General features: G+C 44.7%; 1 protein-coding gene across 1 annotated transcript in view; it reads left to right on the forward strand.

Annotated features, from left to right (window-relative positions):
- Positions 1 to 7638, forward strand: part of FOSB (FosB proto-oncogene, AP-1 transcription factor subunit) — a 129062-nt gene extending 121424 nt beyond the window's left edge. The window contains exon 4 of the mRNA XM_085625569.1: positions 3317 to 7638. Coding sequence (XP_085481695.1) covers positions 3317 to 3802 — 486 coding nt within the window. The 3' untranslated portion in view covers positions 3803 to 7638. The remainder of the gene's footprint in view (positions 1 to 3316) is intronic.
- Positions 7639 to 25345: the final 17707 nt, after the last annotated feature.

Genomic DNA, 25345 nt, shown 5'->3' on the forward strand with positions numbered 1-25345 from the left:
CCCCAGGCAGTGCCTCTCCTCTCTCTGAGTTCCACACCTCTCACCGGAATCCCACGTGGACAGCTCCAAGACGCTCCTGTATGCCAGTCACCAGTTTGCTCCTGGCGTGAGCCCCACAAGGCCTCTCTGCTCCAGTCGCCACCCGGGAGTCAGAGGGGGCACCAGAAGAAAGGGTGCGCTCCAGCTGCTTCGTGATAGGCGGCGCCTGTCGTACGCCACATTCCGACCACTCACAGGGCCCTTTCCGGAACCCACCACAGGCAGCCGGGTGCACCGATCGTCCGATGGTACACAGCAGCTGAGTGCAGGAGAGCGCAGCGCCCGGGAGGCCACCAACATGCGAGCACCGCTCACTCCGTCCCCTGCGCCATGCATCCTCACAGGATCGGTCTGGGCCATTCCTCCTCCCGGGCCCACATTCAGCAAGGCCTCACCGGGCCGGGTCTTAATGGGAGGCCCTCCTCGGGGTCAACTGACCCCGACTGACTGTAGCCCGTTCCGGTGGCTCACAAGAGCCCCGCCACCTCTGCCATCAATGGAGCCGCAGGCTGTTGCACTTTTACCAGGCCGAGCCCAGCCCCAGGTGATCCGCGGCGGTCCCCGGCACCACAGCCGCCACCCGCCACGAGACGCCATGGCCGATTGCCGCGCTGCCGAGGGAGTCGCAGGTCTCCTCCGTGCTTCAGCACTTGCTGCGGGTCCTCCAGGGCTTGGATGACCAAATACTGCCTCGGCGAACGGAGCCCCGAGAAGTCGGTGTTACTCTGCCGCCATCTTGGCCGCGCCCCCTCTATATGTGCAATTTAGATGTGGGTTACTTCCTTTGAGTGCTCACACCTCGAAATGGAATAATGCAACTTCCAATTTTGTCCAAGATGCCCTAACATTGAGGAATCGGAAGAGCACTTTGTTTTTCTGTCCCCTATATAGGAAGGCGCACAAGAAATGGTTGTTATGGCATGTAAACTTATGGGAGTGACACATTATTGGGAAGCTGCAAGGCTCTTTAAAAGTGATACTAGAGAACAATTGGCTTTTACGGTATCTTTTTACTTGTACTGTGCCTGGAACCAAAGGAAGAAGGCCCAACATAGCTACCAATCTTTATAGCTAAACGTTACAAAAAGCTCCAGTAGGTCTATTCAGTGTCCTTTTTCATCTTTTATCTTTTTAACCAAATATCGGGTCTCTTTTAATAGGCATGATTTTATTGTTTGAATTAAATGACTATGAACTATCTTTATATATATATATATATATATATATATATATATATAATATATATGGGACGAAACACGTAATGGCTGCTACACTAGTTTGGGAGCAAGAATAAACATTGCAGCATAACCAAGATTCTATCGGTCCGTGCTCTCTTTGCGAGTTTGGAACTAGCACAACGCTGAAGGAGTACTTGGTGATTATTTATAAAATACATATATATATATATATACTTAGATTGTTATTCGTAGTAGACGTCAATCCAGTTCATTTAAAAGTAATGTTTCACATTGTAGTGACAGGAACTGTAACCAAAATAACTAACCTCCAATTTTAATTTATTGTTTTTATATGTGCAAAAAGGAAGTTTGTATGATATTTGTTGATATTGGATTTTCTGTCTGTAAACCTTTTATGGCTTGGTAGCCGAAATAAAAGATATTTACTAGTACTACAACTGATGTTTAAACAATGAACAGATTAGCAGAAAGGTTTCATTTATTGCAGAATTATTATTTTGTGCAACCTTATAGTTAATTACATGAAAGAAGGAATCGTCTGTGTGTTACCACATATGCACTGTACCATTTTTCGAAAGAGACTTGCATTGAACTGCCTATTTAGTATATGTTTCTGCAACAAATTACTAAATGTATATTGTGGGTTTAAATTTGCACTAAATATTCTGCTTGTATTATGAACATTTGCAACCACGCCAACTCATAAGGAGGAGCAACATACCAAGGATTTAAGTTTTTTGGGGGAATCGAATTGGTGTGATTATTTTTTTTAAGTGATAAAATTCCATTTGCCATGCATTAAAGGATGTTGCAAGTCACCTTGGAGTTCCATGGCCGTATAAAGGAACTTCTTTTTGTGGAAATGGCATAGAAATTAAGCCTCTGCAGAACTTCACCTTTGCCCACTGGTTAATCTCTAAAATCTTCATGCAAATTAGAACAAAACCAGAGCTTCCAAAATTGCAATAGTGGCCATTGGAAGCTGAACAAGTCAGGAAAAGCTTCAGACATCTCTGAACTTAGCAACTGTGTATTGTTTAATTAGCAGTCTATTTGAGAAATCGTTTTAAATCCAGAAGATTATAAATGCAATCACAAACCTTTGTTAGATGACCATTGCAGGAGTACCTTCAAAAATCTTAGAATAACCACCGCACATTGTTTAACCAAAAGTATATTCATGATAGCTGAATATTCTGTTCGGAATCGGGGCATATTGTTAGGTCGCCCTTGCTGGCAATAACTTCAAAAATATCTTATTTCTATTGCCAGATTGTGGTCTGTTGTTAAGAAAGCAAATCCTCTTTTATCGGAACCTTGTATTCTTAACTAGGTGAGTAAATATTTTTCTCCTTTTTTTATTTTATTTATTTTTACGACAAACGTTATAATCCAGTATATCACTTAGTTTAAATAAATCTTTCAGAGTTTGAAAACACACTGTTTCCATGCTAATTGAACCAAAATAAACATGTGGTATAAATAAAATGCATAAGGAGTATATCTTCCTATATTGCCATATCTGTGTGTCTCTCTCTGGTTGGCGTGTTGTCTTGGCAATCATGAATAAAATATTTCCCAAACAGGCAGGCTTCTTACACTTTTGTCACAATGTCCCTGTGGTTATTATTTTGATATAGTTAAGGTTATTGTTCAGTACTTGTTAGGAAAGTATTTTGAAATATTTAAAATGGTGATAACTGTGACACACCACTTCATTTACCCTGGATCAACAGCAAATTCCCCCAGATGGCATCTCAGAAATATAGTTGGTCCAGAATGAATTAAACTTTCCCAGGCAGGCTTCCTATTCCTCCATCCATGGCTGTAGCTAAATACATAAAGTACTAAATATAATTAGCATAGAGAAGAAAGAACTTTGGAGGGTCGAGTACAGGTTTTCTGCGACGCAGGCCCATGATGCATGCTTAGATGAGACAAATGTTCATGAAATCCCACATGGAACAAGAATTGAGGGTATTGCCCTGCTCTTCATTGACGAATCCACAGAATAGTGTAATTTGTTCAGACTTTGACTCTTCCCTCCCTTAAGCTGTCTGTTTCTTCCCACATGGCAGGAGACTGACCTCTTGGAGGAAGAGAAGGCGGAGCTAGAAGCAGAAATCGCTGAGCTACAGAAAGAGAAGGACCGCTTGGAATTTGTCTTGGTGGCCCACAAGCCCAGCTGTAAAATTCCATATGAAGAGGAGCCGATCGACCCGAATCAGGCCAGCACGTCGACAGAGGTGAGCTGCTTGGGCATGGTGGCTCATGGGAAGGAAGACCCATTTGGGTCATCTGGCTACCCATCCATACCCCTCCATTTCCAGCAGAACCTTGGCATCTCAGTCCCTGGCCACGGAGCAACGGAGGTAGCGTTTTCTAGTTCTTGCTATGCACACAGTGAACAGCCGAGTGACCAATACCCCGCTAACCCTTCCTATACATCTTCGTTTGTGTTCACCTACCCAGAGGGATCCACATGTGGCGTTACACACCAGCGCAACAGCAGCAGCGAGCAATCTTCTGACTCCCTGAACTCCCCCTCTCTTCTTGCTTTGTGAAAATAACATACAAACACACTTCTAGGAGCCAAAAAATGCACACTCCCAAGAGAAGGGACAAGAGGGCTGCAGATGGGTGGGCGAATTGCCTGTTTAAAAGCAACTACATTGACAAATTCGTATTTTCACATTCTGCTGCAAGACTATGTTCCTTATTTTTGTTTTTGTTTCTCAAACTTTAAAAGTGAAAAAAAGCAAAAAAGGTGGACTTTTTTGTTGTGAGAAAGTGCTGAAAAGTCGCCGATTTCAAGGTGCCAAACGGAAGCCAAATGAGTGCTGAAGCAGCGCAGACTCCCTCTAGCCAGTGAAGGGCACGGCGGATGTAATGCTGGTATGACCACTTCCCACTGCTCCAACAAACATGGATAGAGGAGGCGTTGCCAACCTCTGCATCTATTTCCATCATCATGTTCTCACGGCCCCATCCTCACCACTGCCGCCAGCTCCATTTGACTGTGCATCAAAAGAATTAAAATACATCTCATTATGCCTAGGAAGCACTTGCAAATTCCGTTTCTGTATTTGAAATGTGTTTCTAATATGAACTTGTCCATGAGCGTCTTTACAGAAAAAAAACGTAATTTGATCTGATACTTTTGGAACCTTGGCCACCTTTTCTGTTTCCAGCACTGAAATCCTTTGTTAATAATTCATTTAGATTCAAAACGCTACGATTCGAATCATTATGATTTGAAACGAGCCTCCACCCCGTGAAAGAGCATCTACGTGCACAAAACGTTAGTTGACTCCCATTGTTCAGACACTTTTGGTGCCATATATTCTTTGTTGGGATAAAGGGTAAAAGTGAGCTTGACATCTTCCCTTTGTCATTCCAGAAATAATTGTCGTTACCCTTAACTTTGGCTTAACGAAAATTGATGAGGCCCCACTGCAAAGTGCATGGATGGGACCCCCACGCCCTGGACCCAGTCGGGAGCTCTTAGACCCCCGCGCACGGTGCCAGAGGGGGGCCCGTGGAGCTGGGGGCCCTCTCCACACTGCAGGGACTACTGTTACGCCACTGCCTTTACTTTTCTTTATCTCACTGAGCCATGGGCACTATCAGTCGCACGGCTTCCTTCTGAACATCAATATATGCTTTGTCTCAACTGCACCAGCCCTACAAGCAGGATTGGAACCCATTCTTGTTTCCTTTGGTTTTTTTTTAAAACTTCAACAGAGCCACTAGATTTCCCAGTAGGATAGATCCTAGTGGGATCAAGTTTAAACACCACACATAGATTACTAACCCATTTATGACTGGGTATTCTAGCTGATGACCAATCTCTTCTTTCATGTACCCATTAAAGAGGGGAAAGGCTGTATCCCATCTTTCAGAAATGGCTGTGAAGTTGATCATGAGAGTTGTAGGTGGCAGGATGGAATGGCAGGTTTACTGTGTCTACATTACTACTGACACCCTGTGATTGATAAAACTGGAATTAGGGGTAGGACACAAATTAAATTATCATTTTCTTGACTCAAATTCTTCCAAATAGATCCATACATTTGAGGAGTGTGTTGACATATACATAGTCCTTAAAATGTTGTGTAATACTGAATCTTGCGGTGTCCCTAGCCTAACCCTTCCTCCACCCAGGATTTTGAGTTCTCACTCACATACTCCTCAGCAGCTGAAATGGAACCTGGTCTTTATCACTTCTTGTTTACAATATTTTGGAAATGTACTCTTGTCCCCTTATTACAGACCTGTTTTTGTTTTTCTACTTGTGCATACTTTGCCTTCTCTGTGCCCTATGTCTCTGCTTTTATGAGTTATATCTGTGCCTCAGACCTTTGGTCCAAAAACTCATAGCTCACCTTCCTTAGACCTGACTTTCAGACTGAAGCGCCATCTCTTTTTTGTACTCTCCAAGACAGTGAGTTCTGGGGGATTAAACTGAGGGCAGCACTATTATAGGAGTCACTTTGTATAAACCTAGAAGGGAAATGTGAGGAATTAATATTTTGATTGCCCTATAACCCTTCTTCTCTTGTAAACCCCCAACATGATCCCTTGCATGTTACCACATTCTGTAGTTCAACATCAGGCCAAAGGAGAGGCTGCACAGTGCCTAATTTGAGCTGTTGGTTGCAGGTGGGGCGCTCCGACACTCATTTTATCCAGACCCTGCACTTACTTTTCCTTATCAAACTTTGACTCAGAGCAAGAGAGAGAAAAACACACAAAGGGGAAAGCAGGAGGAAGGGAAAGATGGAAAAAGAGTGAAAAAGGGAGAAAGCAGGGATGAAAATAAACCTGCAAAATGAGAAAAAGAAGCAGGAAGCATATAGTGGATAAAAAAGAGGCATGCGATGGAATCCAGGCTACACAGCCTGGGTATTCCACAATCCTGGCATTCGTCCGCACTAGCTACAGACTTCTGAGAAAAGCTTTAGGAACCAGCACTTATTATTTCACCAATTAACCACTGGGGAAGCAACACCCTGCAGAAGTCTCATTATCTCCCTAAAGTCTGCAGTCTGCTGTCGCAGATCCAAAATAACATGGATGGAATAAAATATATAACATTACTTACTTTGCCAAGGGAATTCTTTCAACACCAACTCTCTCTTTAGAGAGCAGCACAAAAAACAGCAACTCATGCCAGGTTGCACTCATTTCATCTATTCCCATCCCATATGGTAAACAGTGGGAAACTTTGCGGCTCTGCAGGATCTGAATAGCCTGCTCCTGGCCCCTTATTTTCCCTTGAGCCATACAAAACCAAGCAGCTGAAAAATTGTTCTCTCAGTTACCCACCAAACTAGGAGTCGGCATTAATTCCAATATATGAAAAATATTCCTGCTGAGTCTTACCTAAAGCTGTTGTTGATTGCACGCCCTCTCAATTGCAGCCATCACTCCTGTATTTTTCAGGTGTTCAGTATATTCTCTGTCAGTCTTCGCCTTTTGCTCTTTGTTTAATTCTACCAAACGGTTTGTTCTCTTCAGAGTTTCTCTAGAAAGATGTTGGTAAGGGTTAATCGTTATAGCATTTATTTACAAGACTGAATCGCCATCTTCATTCTTAACTCTTCTCAGTCGATACAGCTGAGTATTTCCAGCCTAGAAAGACCTGTCTGCTCCGTTAGACTTATTTGTGCCCCATTCTCTGGTGTTACGTAGACGAGACCGACTAAATCCTCCCAATAATCATCGCAGCCACGATAGTCTCTTATGTCTACAGATGCCTCTTTACTGAAAGGTCCACCTTTCCCATTTATTTATTTATTTATTATGGAATTTTATAAAGCGCATGGTTACGCACCCCGGCGTGTCCCCGCGCTGAGAGGAAAAAAAGAGGCAAATCAGGAAGAGGGTCACAGCAGTGCTGAGCGGTAGAGGTGGGTCTTTAATGCTTTGCGAAATTTATTCTCTGAGGGTTCGAGGCGCAGCTCTGCCGGGAGAAGGTTCCAGTTTTTGGCCGCGAGAAATCTAAAAGATCTCCCTCCCATTCGAGCTTTCCGAATTTTGGGGATGACAGCTAGTCCAGTGCCCGAGGATCGGAGCGACCGCTCCGGTCTGTAGGGGGTAATAAGATTGCAGAGGGGAGTAGGCGCCCTGCTCATCATAATACGATGGCATAGACATAATGCCTTAAAAATAATCCTCTCCCTAACGGGCAGCCAGTGGAGGGTCTTCAAGGTGGCTTTAGATGGCGTACGTCTAGGCAGTCGCAGTATCAATCGAGCTGTGGCGTTTTGAAGAACTTGGAGACGATTAAGGCACTTTGCTGTCACGCCCAAGTATAGAAGATTAGAATAGTCAAGTCTAGATGTGACTAGGGCATGAACAAGAGTCTTCCTGGCACTGACTGGAAGAAGATCGAGAGTTTTCCTTAGACTTTTAAGCATGCCAAAGCAAGTTCCAACCACCCGATTAATCTGGGCGGTAAAGGCGAGATCAGAGTCACATACCACTCCCAGATTTTTTGCCTGTTTACACGGCACAGGGGTGGGTCCCAGGCAATCTGGCCACCATGCGGATGACCACACACTCGGTACACCCCCCACCACGAGCACTTCAGTTTTCGACCCATTCAGCTTCAGGCAGTTAGTAGACATCCAGGAAGCAAGCTCCTGCATGCATGCTCTGAAGCTGGATGCTGCGACATCCGGTGCCCGTGACAGCGAGATGATAAGCTGTGTGTCGTCGGCATAGGTCACTAACTGGAGATCGTGGCTTTCCACTATTGTGGCAATCGGAGAGACATACAGGTTAAACAGGGTGGTGCTCAGGGCAGAGCCCTGTGGAACCCCTTGATTAAGAGGGAACATACGAGAGTAATGTTCTCCCTGTCTAACCTGAAAGCTCCTGTCAGTGAGAAAGGATTGGATCCACCTAAGTGCCGAGCCCGTAACTCCTCCTTTGTTGAGACACTGTAGCAAGATGGAATGTGCTACAGTGTCAAAGGCTGCACTAAGGTCCAGTAAGATGAGGGCCATAGTATGTCCCTCATCAACACCTTTCCTAACGGTTTCAGTGGCCAAGAGTAACGCAAGCTCCGTAGAGTGATGGGCCCGGAAACCAAACTGCGTAGTATGGAGCAGGTTGGCTTTCTCCACAAACGCCATCAATTGAAGATTGGCTACCTTTTCTGCCACTTTAGCCATATAGGGGAGGAGAGAGATGGGTCGGAGATTATCCATCCTGTCCCAACTGAGGTTAGGCTTCTTTTGGAGTGGAAGAACTACCGCCTGTTTCCAGCTCTGAGGTACACTTCCGGAGCTAAAAGAGAGATCTAGAACATCGCTAATATAAGGTTCAAGGGTCTCTATGCTCTCTGCTAGAAGTTTAGGAGATGCAGGATCTCGTGGGGATCCTGACGTAATCGAGCGACAAATCCGCTGGAGCTCATCCGAGGAAGGGACAAGGAAATTGGTTAGGCTGTTCGTACCTATGTCTGCTAAATTGCTCTCAGAGAAAGCTGCTCCCTTTTCCGTCCCTCCCGAGAACGTGGAGTAGATGGTAACCACTTTGTCCGAAAAGAAGGCAGCGATACGATTGCAAGTATCTTCAGAGACCGATGACGGGTCCATCGAGGCACCGCAGACAGCGATTTCCTTGTAGATTTTAAAAAGCTCCTTGGTACAATTATTCGCTTCATCTATTCTACCAGAAAAGTACTTAGTTTTGGCACGCCTAATTTGGGTATGATATTCTCTGCGTTTATCTTTGTATCTTTGTTTTTCTTGATCAAGATAGGCCAGTCTCCACTGTCTTTCATATTGTTTACATTCTGCTTTCATTACACGGAGTTCTGTACTGAACCAAGGGGCGGATTTCTGATGCCTTCTATGCGAATTGTTCTGGCAGAGAGGGGCAGTGTCATCGAGAGCTTTGTTTATCCGAGCATCTAATCTCTCAGAAGCAGATGTTGCATCCTCACCTCCTGGTTTGCCGCCAATGGATAGGGCAATGTCGAACCTGGTTTTGGAAAATGCAGTCCATTTACGACTCATAAATTTAGAGTTGGTCCTGTTATGACTATTGCTAAGAGGGATGGTTAATGTAAACGGAACAAGGAAGTGATCAGACCATGAAACAGGAACGGGGGCCTTGATTTCAATACCTTCCCAATTCGCAAAGATAGGATCCAGTAGGTGTCCCTTTTGATGGGTGGGGGCTTTAGATTTAATCTCTAGTTGAAGGGAGTGTAATTGTTGACAGAGGTCAGTTGCTCCTTTGTCCAACGGGTCATCCCAATGGATGTTGAGATCGCCTAAGAGCATGAATTTATCTCTACGTAAGGCGGTCTCAGTCAGGCCATCGATGAGGCTATTGGAGAACTGAGTGAAAGGACCCGGAGGACGATAAATCAGAAAGCCCTTCAGTGTATTTCCCTCGTTGACCTTAATGGAGAAGGCACCCGTCTCACTATCAGCAATTGCAAGAGGTTCGAGCTGGCAATATAGTGGCTGTTTGTAAGCAATAGCTATTCCACCACCTCTGCCCACCATCCTATCTGAGCGAGCCAATGCGTATCCAATGGGGAGAGAGGCTATTATATCAGGCTCAGAATCAGGGTCGAGCCAGGTCTCATAGCACTACTTCTTGGACTGTGACTCCTCCAATAAACAATATTCCAAGACCTCACAGATCCAGGGGACAGAGGAACGACATCTAGAAGTTATTTTAAACCTGTGTGCAAACATTAAGCGATATGAGCACTATAACAGTTCAATAGACAAAAAGACACATGGTCAATCAGAATAATTTCCCAGGTTAGATTTGAAACCTGGGACAGCACCAGAAAATCTAAGCGTGCAAGGGCTACTTTCCCATTTTCATGATGCTCCTTAAAAAATGTGATGTGTACCATAAATTCAGATGTGTATTGTATTTCATTTGCCTTGAAAACCTTCAACGTGAATACAAGTTAGAAACGCTGCTGCCAAAACTGTTGCTGTAATAAACGTCGGAATAAACGAATTAGAGATTTGTCAGTTGAGCTTGGTCTTTCCCCTGACTACCACAGGCATTGGAGTACATCCCTAGGGATGTCCACAACCCACTAAGCAGGTCATGAGAGAGACAAGAGGATTCTTACTCCGTTTGGTCCCCCAATCACGCATTTTTGTAAACCATGAGAATTCCAGTACCATTCCCTTATCTCCTTTCTGTCCCAATTCTTCTCCATCTCGATAAAATAAAATCCCTCAAACTGATCCGCAGCTCCCCTGCTCCCTGTCCTGAGACCCTTACAGATGAGTAGCCGCGCTAAACAAGTCACTTGATTGATTGTATTATATTTTCATGTGAAGAGGCCAGATGTATTCAAGAGGATAGGTCTTTGAGAAGTCACTTATCTCCATGTGCCTCAGGTAAAACAGCATTACTATAAAAAGAGACCCAACTAGCACTCGACTTAAAGCGTTGTGTTGCCAGAATTCTTCGGGATCTCTGAGTGGGTTTCGCCATTTTAAATGTAGCACTGTTTCTAATTTGGCTTTCCTAAATTTCCAGTTTTTCTATAGAAGGTCTTATTCAAACATTCCCAAATCTTACCAGTGACCCTACCTCCTGCAGCTCATTTTATAGGGTCAAAACCAGGGCTTGTGTGACCGTAGCGGGAATCGGGCATTTTCCCTGGAGGCTGGAAGTGTGGGGGGCAGTTTATACAGTGGTGGAGGCCAGTTTTGCTTTGGGTTCCCAGTCCGGCCCTGGTCACAACCCGTTGACGTTTGCCCTAATTACAACCTATTGATGTTTGTCTGAATACATTTTGTGTCTGAGAAAACATCTACCCTATTAGACTGCAGTATATTGCGGGTTCAATAAAGCTTAACATATCCTTATAGTAGTAAAAAAAATACCATTAGCTGAGGGCTTCCTTTAAAAATCTTCTCACTGCACGTTACATCGAAACATTCAATGTTAAACAGAAGAAAGATTGGTTCTCTCCTACACTGTATCTTATGCTTTATTCAAATTGGTTTGAAGATTTTTCACCTGGCAGGTATGTAAAACATATAAACAATCAGACAGTAAATGTACATTAAAGTTATCACTGCGTAGTCCAAGGATACATTGGCCATCAGCATCCAATAAACCATAATATTTACTGGGGTTTGGATACAAAAGATTAAAAGCCACACAAAATTTCAATAACCGCATATACATTTGCAGGCTGCCTAGCATGAACTGGTAGGGATACACTGAATCTGCCTGCCATTATTCCAATACATAACTGTCAGGTGCAGCTCCTCCGTAGGCGCGGTGAGCGTCGCCCGACTAAAGTTTCCCTCAAGGCCCATGAGATGAAAAATAAAATAGTAATTTATTACCATTTTATTTTTCATCCCTCATGCCGTGCAGAGCATCAGGATGGGGGCGGAACCGCTGCTGAGTGACAGCAGCAGGGAGGTGAGTGGGCTGGCTATGCACTTTTCAAAGTTTGCATGTCCCTTTGGCCGGCTGTCTTGTGATGGCCAGCCAGACATGCACAATTTGAAACCTCTAGCCCAGCTGTCTTAGGACAGCCGGGTTAGAGGAAGTGCAAGCCTCCAGGGCACTGTGGAGCGCTGAGTGAGGCCTCTCCCACTAATCCTGGCACTGCTTTCAGGGCATGAGAGCAGTGCCAGGATTGGTTAGCAGAATTCCAGCATACAGTTCCAGTGGGCATCCGCGTAAGAAGAGCTCCTGAGACATGACATCATAAGCTAAGCTTTTTAAATTTAATTTTGTGAGCGCTTCCACCATCCCCCCCCCCTCCCCCCCTTCCCAGTTGATGCCAGCCGCCACTGATAACTGGTAGATTTCCTTGTAACCAAATAGTGTAGATCTATAAACCTTGATTCTCTTTCACATATTTAATTTAAATCTTATTTCGAGAGTGGCTGAGGCTCCACCACATTATAATTTACCATATTCAGACTTATTGCCATTCTGGATACTTTGGCTCTGACACTTCTGACCCATTTCATTTCAGTATTGGAAATTTCCATTGCGCAAAAGGTTGAGATTTTTAAATCATCTGCACAACAAAGTTTAACCCAAAACCGCAAACTTGATTTTTTTGTGCAATTACGCACCATTTGAAACAATGGGGAAAAGCAGAAATATAAATATAAAATCAGGTAACTCTTTCACGAAGTTTACCTTCTCGTTTTAAGTCCATGTCTGGACCCGGTCCAGAGTTCCTGCAGGAGAAGTTTAGAAGCATCACGGATCGGCCGGGAGCTCAGGCCTAAGGGTCTTGGAAGCTGGTGCACAAAGATGAACGGGGCCACTTGAAAGTACATTGCACAGGAGAACTTACAGCTAAGTCTGAAGGGGCTCCCTCGAGGGAGTTGGTTGCAAGGACTTGGGAACCACAGGAACACAGCTAGTTGGTCGGGGCCGGTGGGTCAAAGTGCAGAGTGAACAGGTCACCAGGGCATCATGCTTCTTGAAGTCCTCGTGGTGAGGAGCAGGCAACTAGGATAGGCACTCGCAAGACAGCTGTGCCACTCAGGAAATTGGTGGTGTCTCATTGTCCCTCAACGGGTGATTTCTTCTGGTATTTTGGGAGTCCGGTGTGGACCTTCTTCTTGGTGTTTGCCATTGGGGGTCCGGTACCCTGCGTATTGGTATGCCGCTCCTCCGGTTGGTCCTGGTGTCTCCAAACTTGATGTGGAGACCGAACTGACCCTTCAGAGTTGTTGTATCTTTTCTTGCTTGGGTGCTTTGTTAAGATCATTGGGGAGCAGCAAGTTGACAAACCGGACTTCACGGGATCGGTACCTGTGGTGTGCACTCCAAGGGAGCTTCTCTGTGATTTCATGAAGGCTTGAGGTGCTTTGGGGTTCTTGGAGTCCTTCCAGGTTCAGGATGACACAGCAGGCAGCGATTTTTGAGGCCTTCAGACAGACTGGGATTGGTGCCATTTTTTTCTGCAGCAGGACTTCAGTTCTCGTGCAGCGGGTCTTGTTTGTCCTGTTCTTTTATTGAACGTCAAATCTGATGTTGATGAATTTGAGGGCATTCCAAGGAGAGACAGGTAGCCAGTGGGTGACCTGCCTTTAGGGTGTCTACACCCTCTAGTAACCACATCCCGTGGAAGGGGCACTACCTTAGCCCTGATGGGTTGTTTGTCCCCCATCCCAAGGTGGTGGAATTTCAGGAGAGGGGATCACATCGTCTGCCCCACCCTAGGGGTGGTGTAGGCTAAGTGGGGACCCTCCTCCTAATCTAACTAATTTTCCAGCCTTTCCTTTCACCAAAAGTGGAGCAGGAACGAGGACCTGGTTTCTCCCACATTCTGGAGGTTCCTGGGTTGGATTTTAAAAGAGGCATTGCTTTTGGATGTTTCTCGCCCAGGAAGGCCATCCTGTCCTGGAGGATGTGTGAACCACCTCCACCCATAGCAGGCTTTGTGTCTGTCCTCCGCGAGTGCTGGCTCTCACCCCATGAGGTCAGAAGCATGTCTGGTGGTGGCAGATTGGCGAAAACAAGTTAGAGACCACACCAATGCTTGGTCAGTTTTCAGTAGACCCTCTAAAAGGGTGTTCTGTGGGAATTTATTAATAAATCCAACACTGACATCCGTGAGGGTTTATTAAGACAAGTTGTTTGGTACCAAACAGCCTAGAAATCAGTTAAGCCATCATGGAGCTAGGAAATTTGTTTTCACAAGTATCCAGTCTATCCACTTCTGGCTTCCCTGTGCACTTACAATATCTCAGAATAGACTGAGGGGCATATCTGCTCATGCTGTTATGCCATCACATGGGATATAGTGCACTCTGCCTTTGGGCTAAAGGCCTGCATTGGGAGTGACTTACTTATATCTTATGCAGTGTGTGGGTGGCATGGCACACAGGGCTGTGTAACATGCTGACTTTTTCCTCTGCACCAGACATGCAGCCTACAATTGCAAAGTGCATAGCCTTTGTGAGCGAGTCCCTGCGGTGGCACAACCAATGCTGCAGCCCCAGAGTACCCGTTTCAGTACCAATGCCCTAGGTACCAGGGGTACCATTTAGTAGAGACCTACAGGGGAAGCTGAAGTGGTGCCAATCATGGTACAGTGTTTGGGAAAGAGATCTGGCACTGAACCTGCTTAGCAGGGGCCTAGTGCACTGACAGTTTGAAATCAGATCAGGCAAAAAGTGGGGATTATTGGTGCAAAAAGAGGCACTTTCCTATAGAAAGTAAATTCCTTTGAGAAGAAGCTTGCCCACCAGACAGAGTGACTTTAAAATAATTGCCACAAGTTTATCTGGACCAGCCTCCTTTGTCAAATTGAGGAAAGATGTTATTTTTCGCAATGAGGATTCGCTCGTTATCATCTGGGTAAACCCTTGCACTTCTCCGCGGACGTTTCAGTTGCCTTATAAATATCACTTAGATAAGTTTCCCAGACTTCCTCAGGAGCCAAACTCCTTATTATTCTACTTTCCTTCTTATAACCCTGCTGCACTAACTTCCAAAATGTTATGTTATCTTTTACAGTTATTACACCTAGCATTTCCTCCCAATTTGCTTTATAATAGCCTTGCTTTTTTTGCTTTTACCAAGGCAACAAACTCCATCTTAGCCTTATGAAACTTTTGCCACTCTTCAGGGCCACTTAGGAACCCCTTATTGTGACTCAATTTCTAAAGTCTTTTTTTTAAACTCTTGGCACTGACAGCCAAATCAGAGTTGCTTTTCTTTTTTTTTTTTTCTTTTTTTTTTTAGAAAAGGGGGCTCCCTTCTTAAGGTGGATGCATTACACTTCACAGTCATCAGAGTCCAGCAGTCCACCACCTCCACTATCGTTCGATTATGCCACTTTGAAACATCAGCCAAATCTTCATTGAAGAAACATTGGATTCTTTATAGCGGGCCAATAGTACCTTATACTTTTCGTCTATACGTGTTGTTATACATTTGAGAAAGGACATTTCTAAAGGTATCACAGTTTGCCTTTGTGAGGTAATCGAATAAAGTACTACTTTTAGCGCCCAATGATGACTCCTCATGAATTCTAATACTCTAAAATTCTTGCAACAGTCAAAGAACCATGCTTGACTAAATATATAGTCTAATGGGTACTTATGATTACCATATGCATAAGTTTGTTCTGGAGGTATATCACCCATAAAGTGGCCTTTAAAAAAAAAAAAAAAACCTGATTCTGCTAAATACTCTATCCGCGTCTGAACCTTTCCTGATTGGGAACAATGTGGGATTATTGCCTCAGGTATTTTATATGCTTCAAGCATTTCGCCACCGGGGAAAGACGTTCATTACAGCTGCCTACAATTAATATGGGAGAGGTTTGAGGCAGCCCCCCCTCCAGATAAACTGAGTCTTTGCACAAGTGCTGCAATTGCTTATCATTGTTAGAGTCCGAACCAAGGGTCGCGTACACATTAATCACAAGTAAAGTATCCATGGGCAGGAAGTGATCATACACATTGAACAGACCAGTCGGCAACCGATCACAAATGGTCTGAATTAGCCTGCAAATTCTCACACATTTCATAGAAAGTAAAGTTAAGAGCACCCCAGATGGATACCTCAGCAAATTTGATCTATTCTGGGGTTCCATTTGTTTGTTTTTTCTGACAATTTGGACATCTAGATACAAGTGGGTACTTTTCTGATCAAACTTCTAAACTTTGGGCGATCCCTTTAAGGGTTCTTTGGTGCAAGTTCTAATAATAGGATCATGTCCAGAAAAAGATTGATATATTCTCACTACACTGGAGGCCCAGTTCCCCAAATATAATTGTTTGAATTTGATTTATTAAATGGGAAAAAACTACTGAGTGAACCCTGTTTACTTCTATGAGTAGCACACCCCAGAATACTAGAGACCATGGGCGAAGGAGAGGAAGTCTTTACCTTCCCTTCACAGAAGAGACATATTGCCTCTCAAATAGGGTCGGTTGACTGGGTCAATATAAAATCTGTACTAGGACCGAAACTATAGGCAGAGTCCTTGATGACCAGGTCTGCAGTCCATACTCCCCTATGCTTACTATGTAGGAGCTCAATCTGTTCCCCAGTATAATGTGCAACCCTCTGCAATTCATCTTTTTTCAAGTCCACTTCACCTCTTTGTCATATTTTTAAGACCATGAATGTTACAGAGTCTACATACTAAAATGTGTCTATATTGTGTACATATGTAGGTGCATTTGTAAGCACACTGTAAATTGTGATGTGTATTTTAAAAACACTGAACTGTAATTTTGTAACTGACAGGAAATCTGTGTGTGTATGTATGTATGTATATATATATATATATTTCCCTCAAATAGGATTTATTACAACTGCCATCAGCCAGGTTGATGATTTAACCTGTACTTTTATCAGTGATTGTCATGATTCAAGAAAACAATAGAAAAACCTATTCTTTACATGCACACACGATGGAACACAACTGTCAAGATCTATCAAATGCAACTTTTTTATACAGATATAGAATTATATATAAATATTTGCAAATATTTTTATTTGAGTTCAGAAATTTCATTCCAATTAATGTGGGTAAACATTAACCATGGTAGCCTGCTTTTACCCTTTCTCTCCAAACCCGCAATTGCTTATCGGCTTAAAAATGTTATTTAAGAAATTGTTATTGTTTTCAATGCAAGCCTAATAAATGGTGTAACTGTGATCGCACTTCTTAAAACATGCTAATTTCTGTTGGCAATGTGTTCTTAAAAGTAGTGTTATATTTTCTGTCAGAACTCAGTGTTAGTTACTCTTACTGAAATTGTTATTGAAGTCTGTTTTCATTTAGTACACTGCAGAGTAAGGTATGCAATCATGATCTGATGGGTTTTGCTTTCCCTAATATCACGTCCAGTGTGTGACATGTAGCATCATGGAGACAGATGCACCTTTATCACATTAAGGGGGAAGGAGGCAGGGAGCACACTGTCTGGCATACCTACACACAATACAACCAGATGCATTGTGGTAACTGCAGTTTTGCGTTACATAATAACACTCACTTTAGCTGAAAATCTCTAGTATCCACTTATGTTGGTGCGGCCAATGATGGGTATCTCTAGACACATGTTTCAGGATATTTGTCCTTCTTCAATAGAGAGTAACACCTTACATTTTGGGTGCTTAAAATGCTGCTCAGTCTTCTCCGGTTTCAGAACCGCTCTCAGAGCACATGTGCACCCCAATTCGCTTGTTAGCCCAATAAATCAAAGAAGCCAATAACAGAAGCGAGCACAGAGCACAGTGCCTGGCATACCTGCACAAATTTAACCTGGATGAAATGTGGTATATCCAGTGCATGATAACACTTACTTTAGTTGAAAGTCTTTAGGATTCACCATTGTTCGGGCTGCCAATGTCGGGTGTCTATAGACAGTTGTTTCAGGACATTTGTCCTTTGTCAGTAAAGAATAACACCTTAATCTCCATCATCCCAAGAAATAGTTTAATCCAAAAGTTGTTGTCACAGTATAGTGTGATCTCCTAACATACATGCCTCGCCCACTAACCCTGATAACATAAACATAACATTAGCTGCATGAGCTATTCTACGTTCATAGTTCAAAGTATAACTAGCATTGGTAAAACCAATAGATCTGGTGTTGTCAGGATGTGGGAAGGTTAATTTTGCATTCTTCTTGCAAGTTTAAGCAATACAAATAAATTAAAAAAGCTAAAGATATACCATCATTTAAACATGACCAACACATGATTGCAATACAAATGTTTCATTTCAAAACATTCACTTCACTGATTGGTTTTGACAATCTACACTCTCCAATCTTCTCCACTCTAACCTCCCCCGCTCCAATTTGCTCCTCCAATATGCCCCACTTTAATCCAAAACAATCTGCCCCAATCCTATCTGCCCACTTCAGTCCGTCACTCCCCCCCTCTTCAATTCTCCCCTCTTCAATCCGCCCCACTCCAATCCAGCCCACTGCAATCCAACCCACTCCAGTTCGACCCACTCTAATCCAAAACAATATGCCCTACTCTAATCCGCCCCTTTCCAGTCTATCCCACTCCATTCCAAACCAATCTACCCACTCCAATCCACCCCACTTCAATATGCCACACTCCAACAATCTGCTCCAATCTGCCTCGCTCCAATCCGCTTCAATCCAGTACTGCCTGCCCTCTCTAATCCACCCCTCTCCAATCTGCCCCACTCCAATCTAAAATAATCCTCTCCACTCCAATTCACCCCAATCTAATCCAGTCCACCTCACCTCAATCTCATTCACCCCACTTCAATCCACCACACTGCAGTCCAGTGCACCACACATCAATGAAATCCACCCAATTCCAGTCCAATCTAATTTACTCAGCTGCTGACTGAAATTCCTTGAGTCTGTTGCTGTTTTACAGGGTGTGGCATCCCTGTCCACCTTTCAGAGCTGCTATGGGAGAGACTGCCGCCACTAGGAACTCAAAGTCCCATAATCCCTGCAGTGGATCAACAACGCCTCTTAAGGTGCATCGTAGTCACGCAGTGCGGGACAGACATGAGCAAATCCCGGGACAAGGGTGGGCCCGTCCTGTGCCCGTCCATGACAGGAAGAGGCAGGGCAGGGCCACCCACCTTGACTTTGCCATTTCACAGTACCAGTTGCTTGCCTGGTAAGACTCTGCTTTTAACTTTTTTTCTCTCCCGGCTGAAATTAGACATTGACATTGACTAAGACTCCTGAATTATGATCTTAAACTGAAATCTATTTGCTTTTTAAAATTCAAATTGGTGCGGAACCTAAACGATGCAGCTGGGTGAATAATTGGAATAGTTGGGATCCCTTTACACATCATTAGTGGTGCAAGTCTATTATGAAAACGCACATTTTATATATTGAGGGTAATGCAAATGTTTAAACCTTAGTTGCTGTTGGTGATAAACTCATAGAAAAGGGGATTAATTGATTGTCCAATAAGAAATACTACTTATTGTCCCTGAAACCCTGCACTATTTTTCACGCCCCTATAATATTCTAGGAAAAAAGGGGAAAATTACAACCTGCTCTAGCTGGGGGGCAGTAGGAGAAGGATTTCCACTCCCAAATGTTATCAATACAATCTAAAATGGGTTAGCGGAAGGTTACAGAGGGACAAGATAAAGGGAAAACATCCAAAATAAGGGAAAGTGTACCTGAGAACTGTACCTTAGAGGAAATTTATGAACTGATAGAAGAAGTAGAGTTGATACAAAATAATAAATGTAACCCAGCTAGCAAACACAAATCGAAAAACACTCCATTTTATAGAAGATGTGAGCCAAGATCTCAGATGGAAAGCATCCCAAGATCAGGCGAAACAGAAGAAATCATTGAGAACCTGCCCTCTAAATTAGTTAGATCTACAGACAACGAACGCTCTAACCCTAGAGGGCCCGAATCACTTTACTAGAGGCGAGGAGGCAACATCGATTATTACATTCTATTTTTATTTATTTTGTATTTTCTATCTGAACAATTAGCACAATACAGATATTGCATGATACGTCTGTGATGATTATACATCTTTGATAAAAAGCAAGTCCCTTGATAACATAGCCACATTCCATTCCCTCCACCAGTACACATTTGAATACAAGCACCACCCTCCTTTCCACGTGTCCGTCATGTGGATGTTTGTGAGATCTGAAAACTACCTTGTGTGGCCGCTCGTGATGTTGCTTACATCAGTCCTCAACACGACCCAGCCATGGGAGTTCCTTGTGTTGTAGTCGATACGGACTGTTGTGTGTCGTCCCCGATGTCCAACACAAAGTATCTTCTCCATGGGTCCCAGATCCTGTGAAATCTTTGGGGACATCCCCTGCTGTGGTACGTTCGGCCGCCATATACAAGTCCATTCCCCTTGTCCATTCCTGTATGGTGGGTCATTCTGCTACCCCCCATCTCCGCGCTATATCCCTTTTAGAGACTACCAAACCCAATGAGGTGAAGGTTAGTTGCGCTCTAGTAACATCTACATCAGTTGGTTTCCCCAGTAGCACAAAACGGGGCTCTACGGGTAACGTCACCCCTTGGACTTTTCCCAGTAGCTTAAGTAACTGCGTCCAATACAATTGTATCTCGGGGCAGGCCCAGACCGTATGGATAAAGTCACTGTTATCCCCAGAGCAAGTCAGACAGGAAGGTGAGTCAGCCCGCCCCATTCTGTGTAGATGATCTCGATCATAATATGTTCGATGTAGTATCTTAAGTTGAATTAAGCGAAGCCTCGCCTTTATGGCTACCTCTCCACGGTGCATTAGCTCCGCCTCCCAGTCTATATCCTCCAGGATCCCACCTTCCTCTCCCAACGTGCTCTAAGCCCCACTAGTCCATCCGGAATATTATTGTTGATAGTTTTATAAGTAGAGGAGACCGCCTTGTGGGTTAATTCCTCTTGCAGAAGCCTACCTTCCAGAGGAGCGTATTCCGGGAGTTGGCCACTCACAATAGTCTCTTTCTGCCAAGCATGGCGCAGTTGCGCGTACATGAGAAATTGGGAGTCAGTCAATTCATAATCCTGTTTGAGCTTTGCCCACGTCTTGAGTTCACCGTTTTCTGTGACATCCCCTACTGTGGAGATCCCTAGGAGATCTCAAGTCGCGAATCCATGCTCTCTGAACCATGCCCCCTCCCAGGGAGGTGTGCTCCTTGTGACCCGAGCTGTCCAGCCCATAGTTTTAGTTGCCCATGACCATGCCGATAAAGTCACTCAAGTGGTGGGTAGCAGTCGGGAGCTCCCTTTCCCGCCATAGAGATAATGTAGGTGGGGGTGAGGCATCATCTGTCTGTTTGAGGCGGTACATGGGGTGGAGTCTCTACTCTTATGGATCCAGTCATTTATGGGTATCAAGTGAGAGGCCCAATAATAGGCTTCTATGTCTGGGAGTGCTATCCCTCCATTGTATGGATTGCGCTGCAGTGTCTTGAGCGCTATTCTAGGACGACCCCCTGGCCATAATTAGGCCTGGGCAAAAATTTCGTTCCGTTCGCGGAAATTGCGATAATTTGACATTTTTGCGTTCCGCGGAGAGCGCGAAGATGTCAAAAATTCCGGTTTCCGCAGCTTGGCGATAATTTGTTTCTTGCTCGCGCTGTAAAATGATACATTCTCGCGCGCGCGCGATCGCCTTACCTGATTCCCTGCGTTCGCCGACAAGTTTTCTTGATCCGGTCGCGTTCTCCATGAGATGTTGTATTGTTTTTAGCCATTTGCGCTGTCTCGCGACAGTTCGCGCCCGCAGTGACGTCATGCGTCGCGCGATCACGTCTTTCTTCTCGCGATCATGCACCGCGAGAACAACTCAAAAGAAGATGGCCGCGCCCGCAAGCAGCCACATGGGTAAGTTGGCGACCCGCAACCATGCAGAAAATCGCGCGAACATGCCGGAAAAAAACTTCCGCATCTTCGCGATATTTCTGCTTGTTTGCGATAATTTTAAACATTCTCGCGATAATTTGCGAAGGTTAATTCCGCAAATTCCGCCCACCCCTAGCCATAATAAGGTGCGGGTCTTGCTAGCGATTTTAGTGAAGGTAGCAGCTGGGAGCGGGTGGTAAGAGTTTTGAAGAGCGTAGAGCAGCTGGGGCAGGGTGATCATTGTAAAGAGTGCCGCCTGTCCGAGCAAGGTAAGGGGGCGGTCTTTCCATCTTTCAATGTTGGACTTGAAGTTAGTCAGAATAACCTCCAGATTCTCCTTCCTGCACTTGTCGGGATGTGGCGTAACAAAGATTCCCAGGTATTGGGAACCTTGTTGGACAACTCGCATTTCCCCGGGCATGGGCCAGTCCGTCTGGGAGTCATTCGGGCAATAGAATGTCGACTTATTCCAATTGATTTTATAGCCCAAGTATTGGCCATATTCAATTATTATGTCAAACAAGGCCTGTAAGGTCGTGGACGGGTGGGACATATATAGTAGAATGTCGTCGGCATACAGAGAAATTGTTTCCTCTTCAACGTCTGTGGGAGTACTGCGGAATCCCTTGATAGATGGATGGGATCTAATTGTGCAGGCCAGGAATTCGAGGGTCAGCGCGAAAAGTAGGGGCGAGACGGGGCAACCCTGTCTTGTCCCTCTGTCAATAGGGAAGGGTATGGAACCTATGCTATTGACACGCACTGTGGCTACTGATTGGGTGTAAAGAAGTGTCACCTAGCTTGAACTTTGGTCCGAACCCAAATCTGGCCAAAGCGGCATCTAGAAACATCCAGTCGACAGCGTCAAACGCTTTTTCAGCGTCCAGGGACAAGAACTCCTGTGGACTGGTTTGGGTCTTCACCTTCATCAGCCAGTTGTGGGTCCACCGGAGATTAAGACAAGTAGAGCGACCTGGCATAAATCCCGACTGATCGTCATGAACCAAAGCTGTAACGACCCCTAGGAGTCGAGTCGCCAAGACAGTAGCCAAATTTTTTTACTTACGAGATGAGAAGCGAAATAGGCCTATAGGAACCACAATGATCACGGGGCTTACCCTCTTTATGAATAACGACTATAGTGGCCAACCTAAGATCTGGTGGCAAGATACCATCTTTGTGAGCGTCAATGAAAAGTCTCAGCAGATGAGGACTCAGGATGCTGGCGTACCTCTTATAAAATTCCGCCGGCAAGTCTGTTGGCGCCAGGAGTCTTCCCGGGGTGGAGTTTCACCACTGCATCCTGGATTTCTGCCCAAGACACATCTCCATTTAAGTCGCGAGTGTCATCCTCCCCTAAAACTGGAGTGGGAATTGCCACCAGGTAGTCCCTAACCTCGTCAAAGGACTTAGTTGTCCGGGCTCGGTACAAATCTCGGTAGTATTCAGTAAACTCATTTGCTACTCCCTCGTCTGTTGATTGGGTGATCCCTTGGAGATCTACCACCTCTCTTACCCATCTGTCCTGTACCTCCAGTTTACTAATCCAGGCCAGGAGTTTTCCCGCCTTATCCCCCACTTCATAGAGCCGATGTAGGGTCGTCCGATACTGTTTTTTAGCACTGTCCGTGGCCAACTCCTTGTATTCAAGACTGCGAGCACTCAACCGATGTGTGGATTCTGGATCATTGCCCTGGGCGATGCAAATTTCTAGTCCCTGTGTTTTATGTTCAAGCGCCACCAAGTTCCTGTCCTTCTCCTTTGATTATTACATTCTCAAACAGGTACTCATTACTTACCTCTATAACAACATCTGAAGATGGCACTGTTAATCCTCTTATACAAAACTTCAACCCAACTATGTCTCCACAACACAGTAATCAACAAGTTCAAATGACTTCAACTGCCTGTCCTTTGAGCGAGTCCACAAAACAGGTGTATGGGGTGAAAATTAATACTAGCACTCAGCTAATAACAGAGTTAGTGCAAAGGTTAGATGCCCTAACTAAGGAGGTTACCAACCTAAAAATATGAATTGGCAACCTAGCATACCAAGGTAATACAGAAAGGGATGTTGTTGCAGAAGCAACCCGTGGACACTATAGGAAGCTACAGGACGATCCCCAGGTAGACAAAACTACCAAGCAAAGGACACAACACCACAATCACACAAACAAATTTGTAAGGGGGCTCGAAAACCGACATGCAAGACCAAGATCCGGTTGATGGAAATAGTGGGGAGGGGAGGAAGATTAGTTGCACCAGAGGAGAAAGGCCTGAGAGAGGGGATGCACACAAAAGAAGGTCGACAGCTGAACAAAATTACATTGAGCATAACAAATCACAGTAAAATCATAATTTGAGGGGAAACCACAACTTGTCAGTAGGAAGCACAAGTAACAGAAGTTGGGAACAGGTCTTACAAAATTGCGCAGTTGAAGCCATACCCAAACAGATACCCAGATTCTAGGCAGCCCCCAACTAATAACCTAAATAATGATAGCTCTACACCTACGGACTGGAAAGTCTTTGATTAATGTCCCTAAATTGAACCTTTCTTCTTATAGGTGTGAGAAGTTGGCGTGGCATATGCTGGTCACTAGTTATAGTGGCCACCTTGCACCAGTCCAATTCGACTCTTATGGTAGATAGGTTTAAGACAACCTTTTAAAGAAAGCTATCCTAGTGGTAGCTGTGGAGAGCAGGCTTCAGGCTAAGTCTCAGAGGAATGCAAAGCAGCTTGTTTTACCTTATAATCTCTTGAATTACCAAATCAAAGGACACCACACAGGTGTGTATATATATCAAATATATATGTATTTATTTCTAGACACACTCTACTAATCTCTTTATGAGATTAGAAGCCAGGAAGACATTCAAATATTAACGTTTCACAATAAGTTGAGCACAAATATGGCTGGGGCCCTAGGGGCGTACCAGACCATATACTAAAAAAGAGGTTTAGGAAAGTCGACTTGCAGAATGACCAGGCCTAGGGCCTGTAGAATCGCTGGGGCTTCACTAATGCAGTAAAAGCAGGTAAGTAACAGACCCACGGGAAACGCATGCAGTGTGAGAACACAGCCGCGAGTTCCCTATTGATTACAATGGAGCAAGTCGCAGTTAGATTTTTAAAGTTTTAGGGTACTTCGAGGAAGTCTACAAGCAAGCCACTTACAAGGTAAGTAATTCGAGGGCCAACACACACTAGGGCACCGGAGTGCACACGTTACCTCACCCAGGGAAGCCGGGTGCATAGGTGTCTTTTGGTGTCGGGTCGTGTCGCTGTTTTCTATGGAAGCCAAATAAGATTTGCTGCTTGCGAAGACTGAAGAAGTGTCCGGTGGAATCCAAGGCTGGATTCGAGATGCAGATGACCTGAAAATTGAAGGGACAGTGTTCACAGTCACTTGCCAGTGACCCGGGGCCAGGAAGATGGATGCCCACGGATGTCGGGTGATTTCAGGTGATCAAGGGTGTTTTGACTCTTCGCTCACAAGGTCCAGGAGGGATCGACGATGACCAGCAGCTGGATTCGGAGTGACCCACGACGTCTGCAGCTGACTGCGGTGTCGGCAACCGGATTGGAGCCAACAAACCTTGGCAACAGCAAGTCTCGTGGAGAGTGAAGAAAGTCGATGGTGCAGACCAGCAGACCGGCAAGGTCTGAGGGACTCACCCAGCGAGGGTGAGTGAGGGCAGGCCTGCAGCAACCAGGGGAGCCCTTTGAGTCGATAAAGTCTTCGGGGGACCCACAA

Source organism: Triturus cristatus, chromosome 9 (genome assembly GCF_964204655.1).
Source record: "Triturus cristatus chromosome 9, aTriCri1.1, whole genome shotgun sequence".
NCBI classification, from domain to species: domain Eukaryota; kingdom Metazoa; phylum Chordata; class Amphibia; order Caudata; family Salamandridae; genus Triturus; species Triturus cristatus.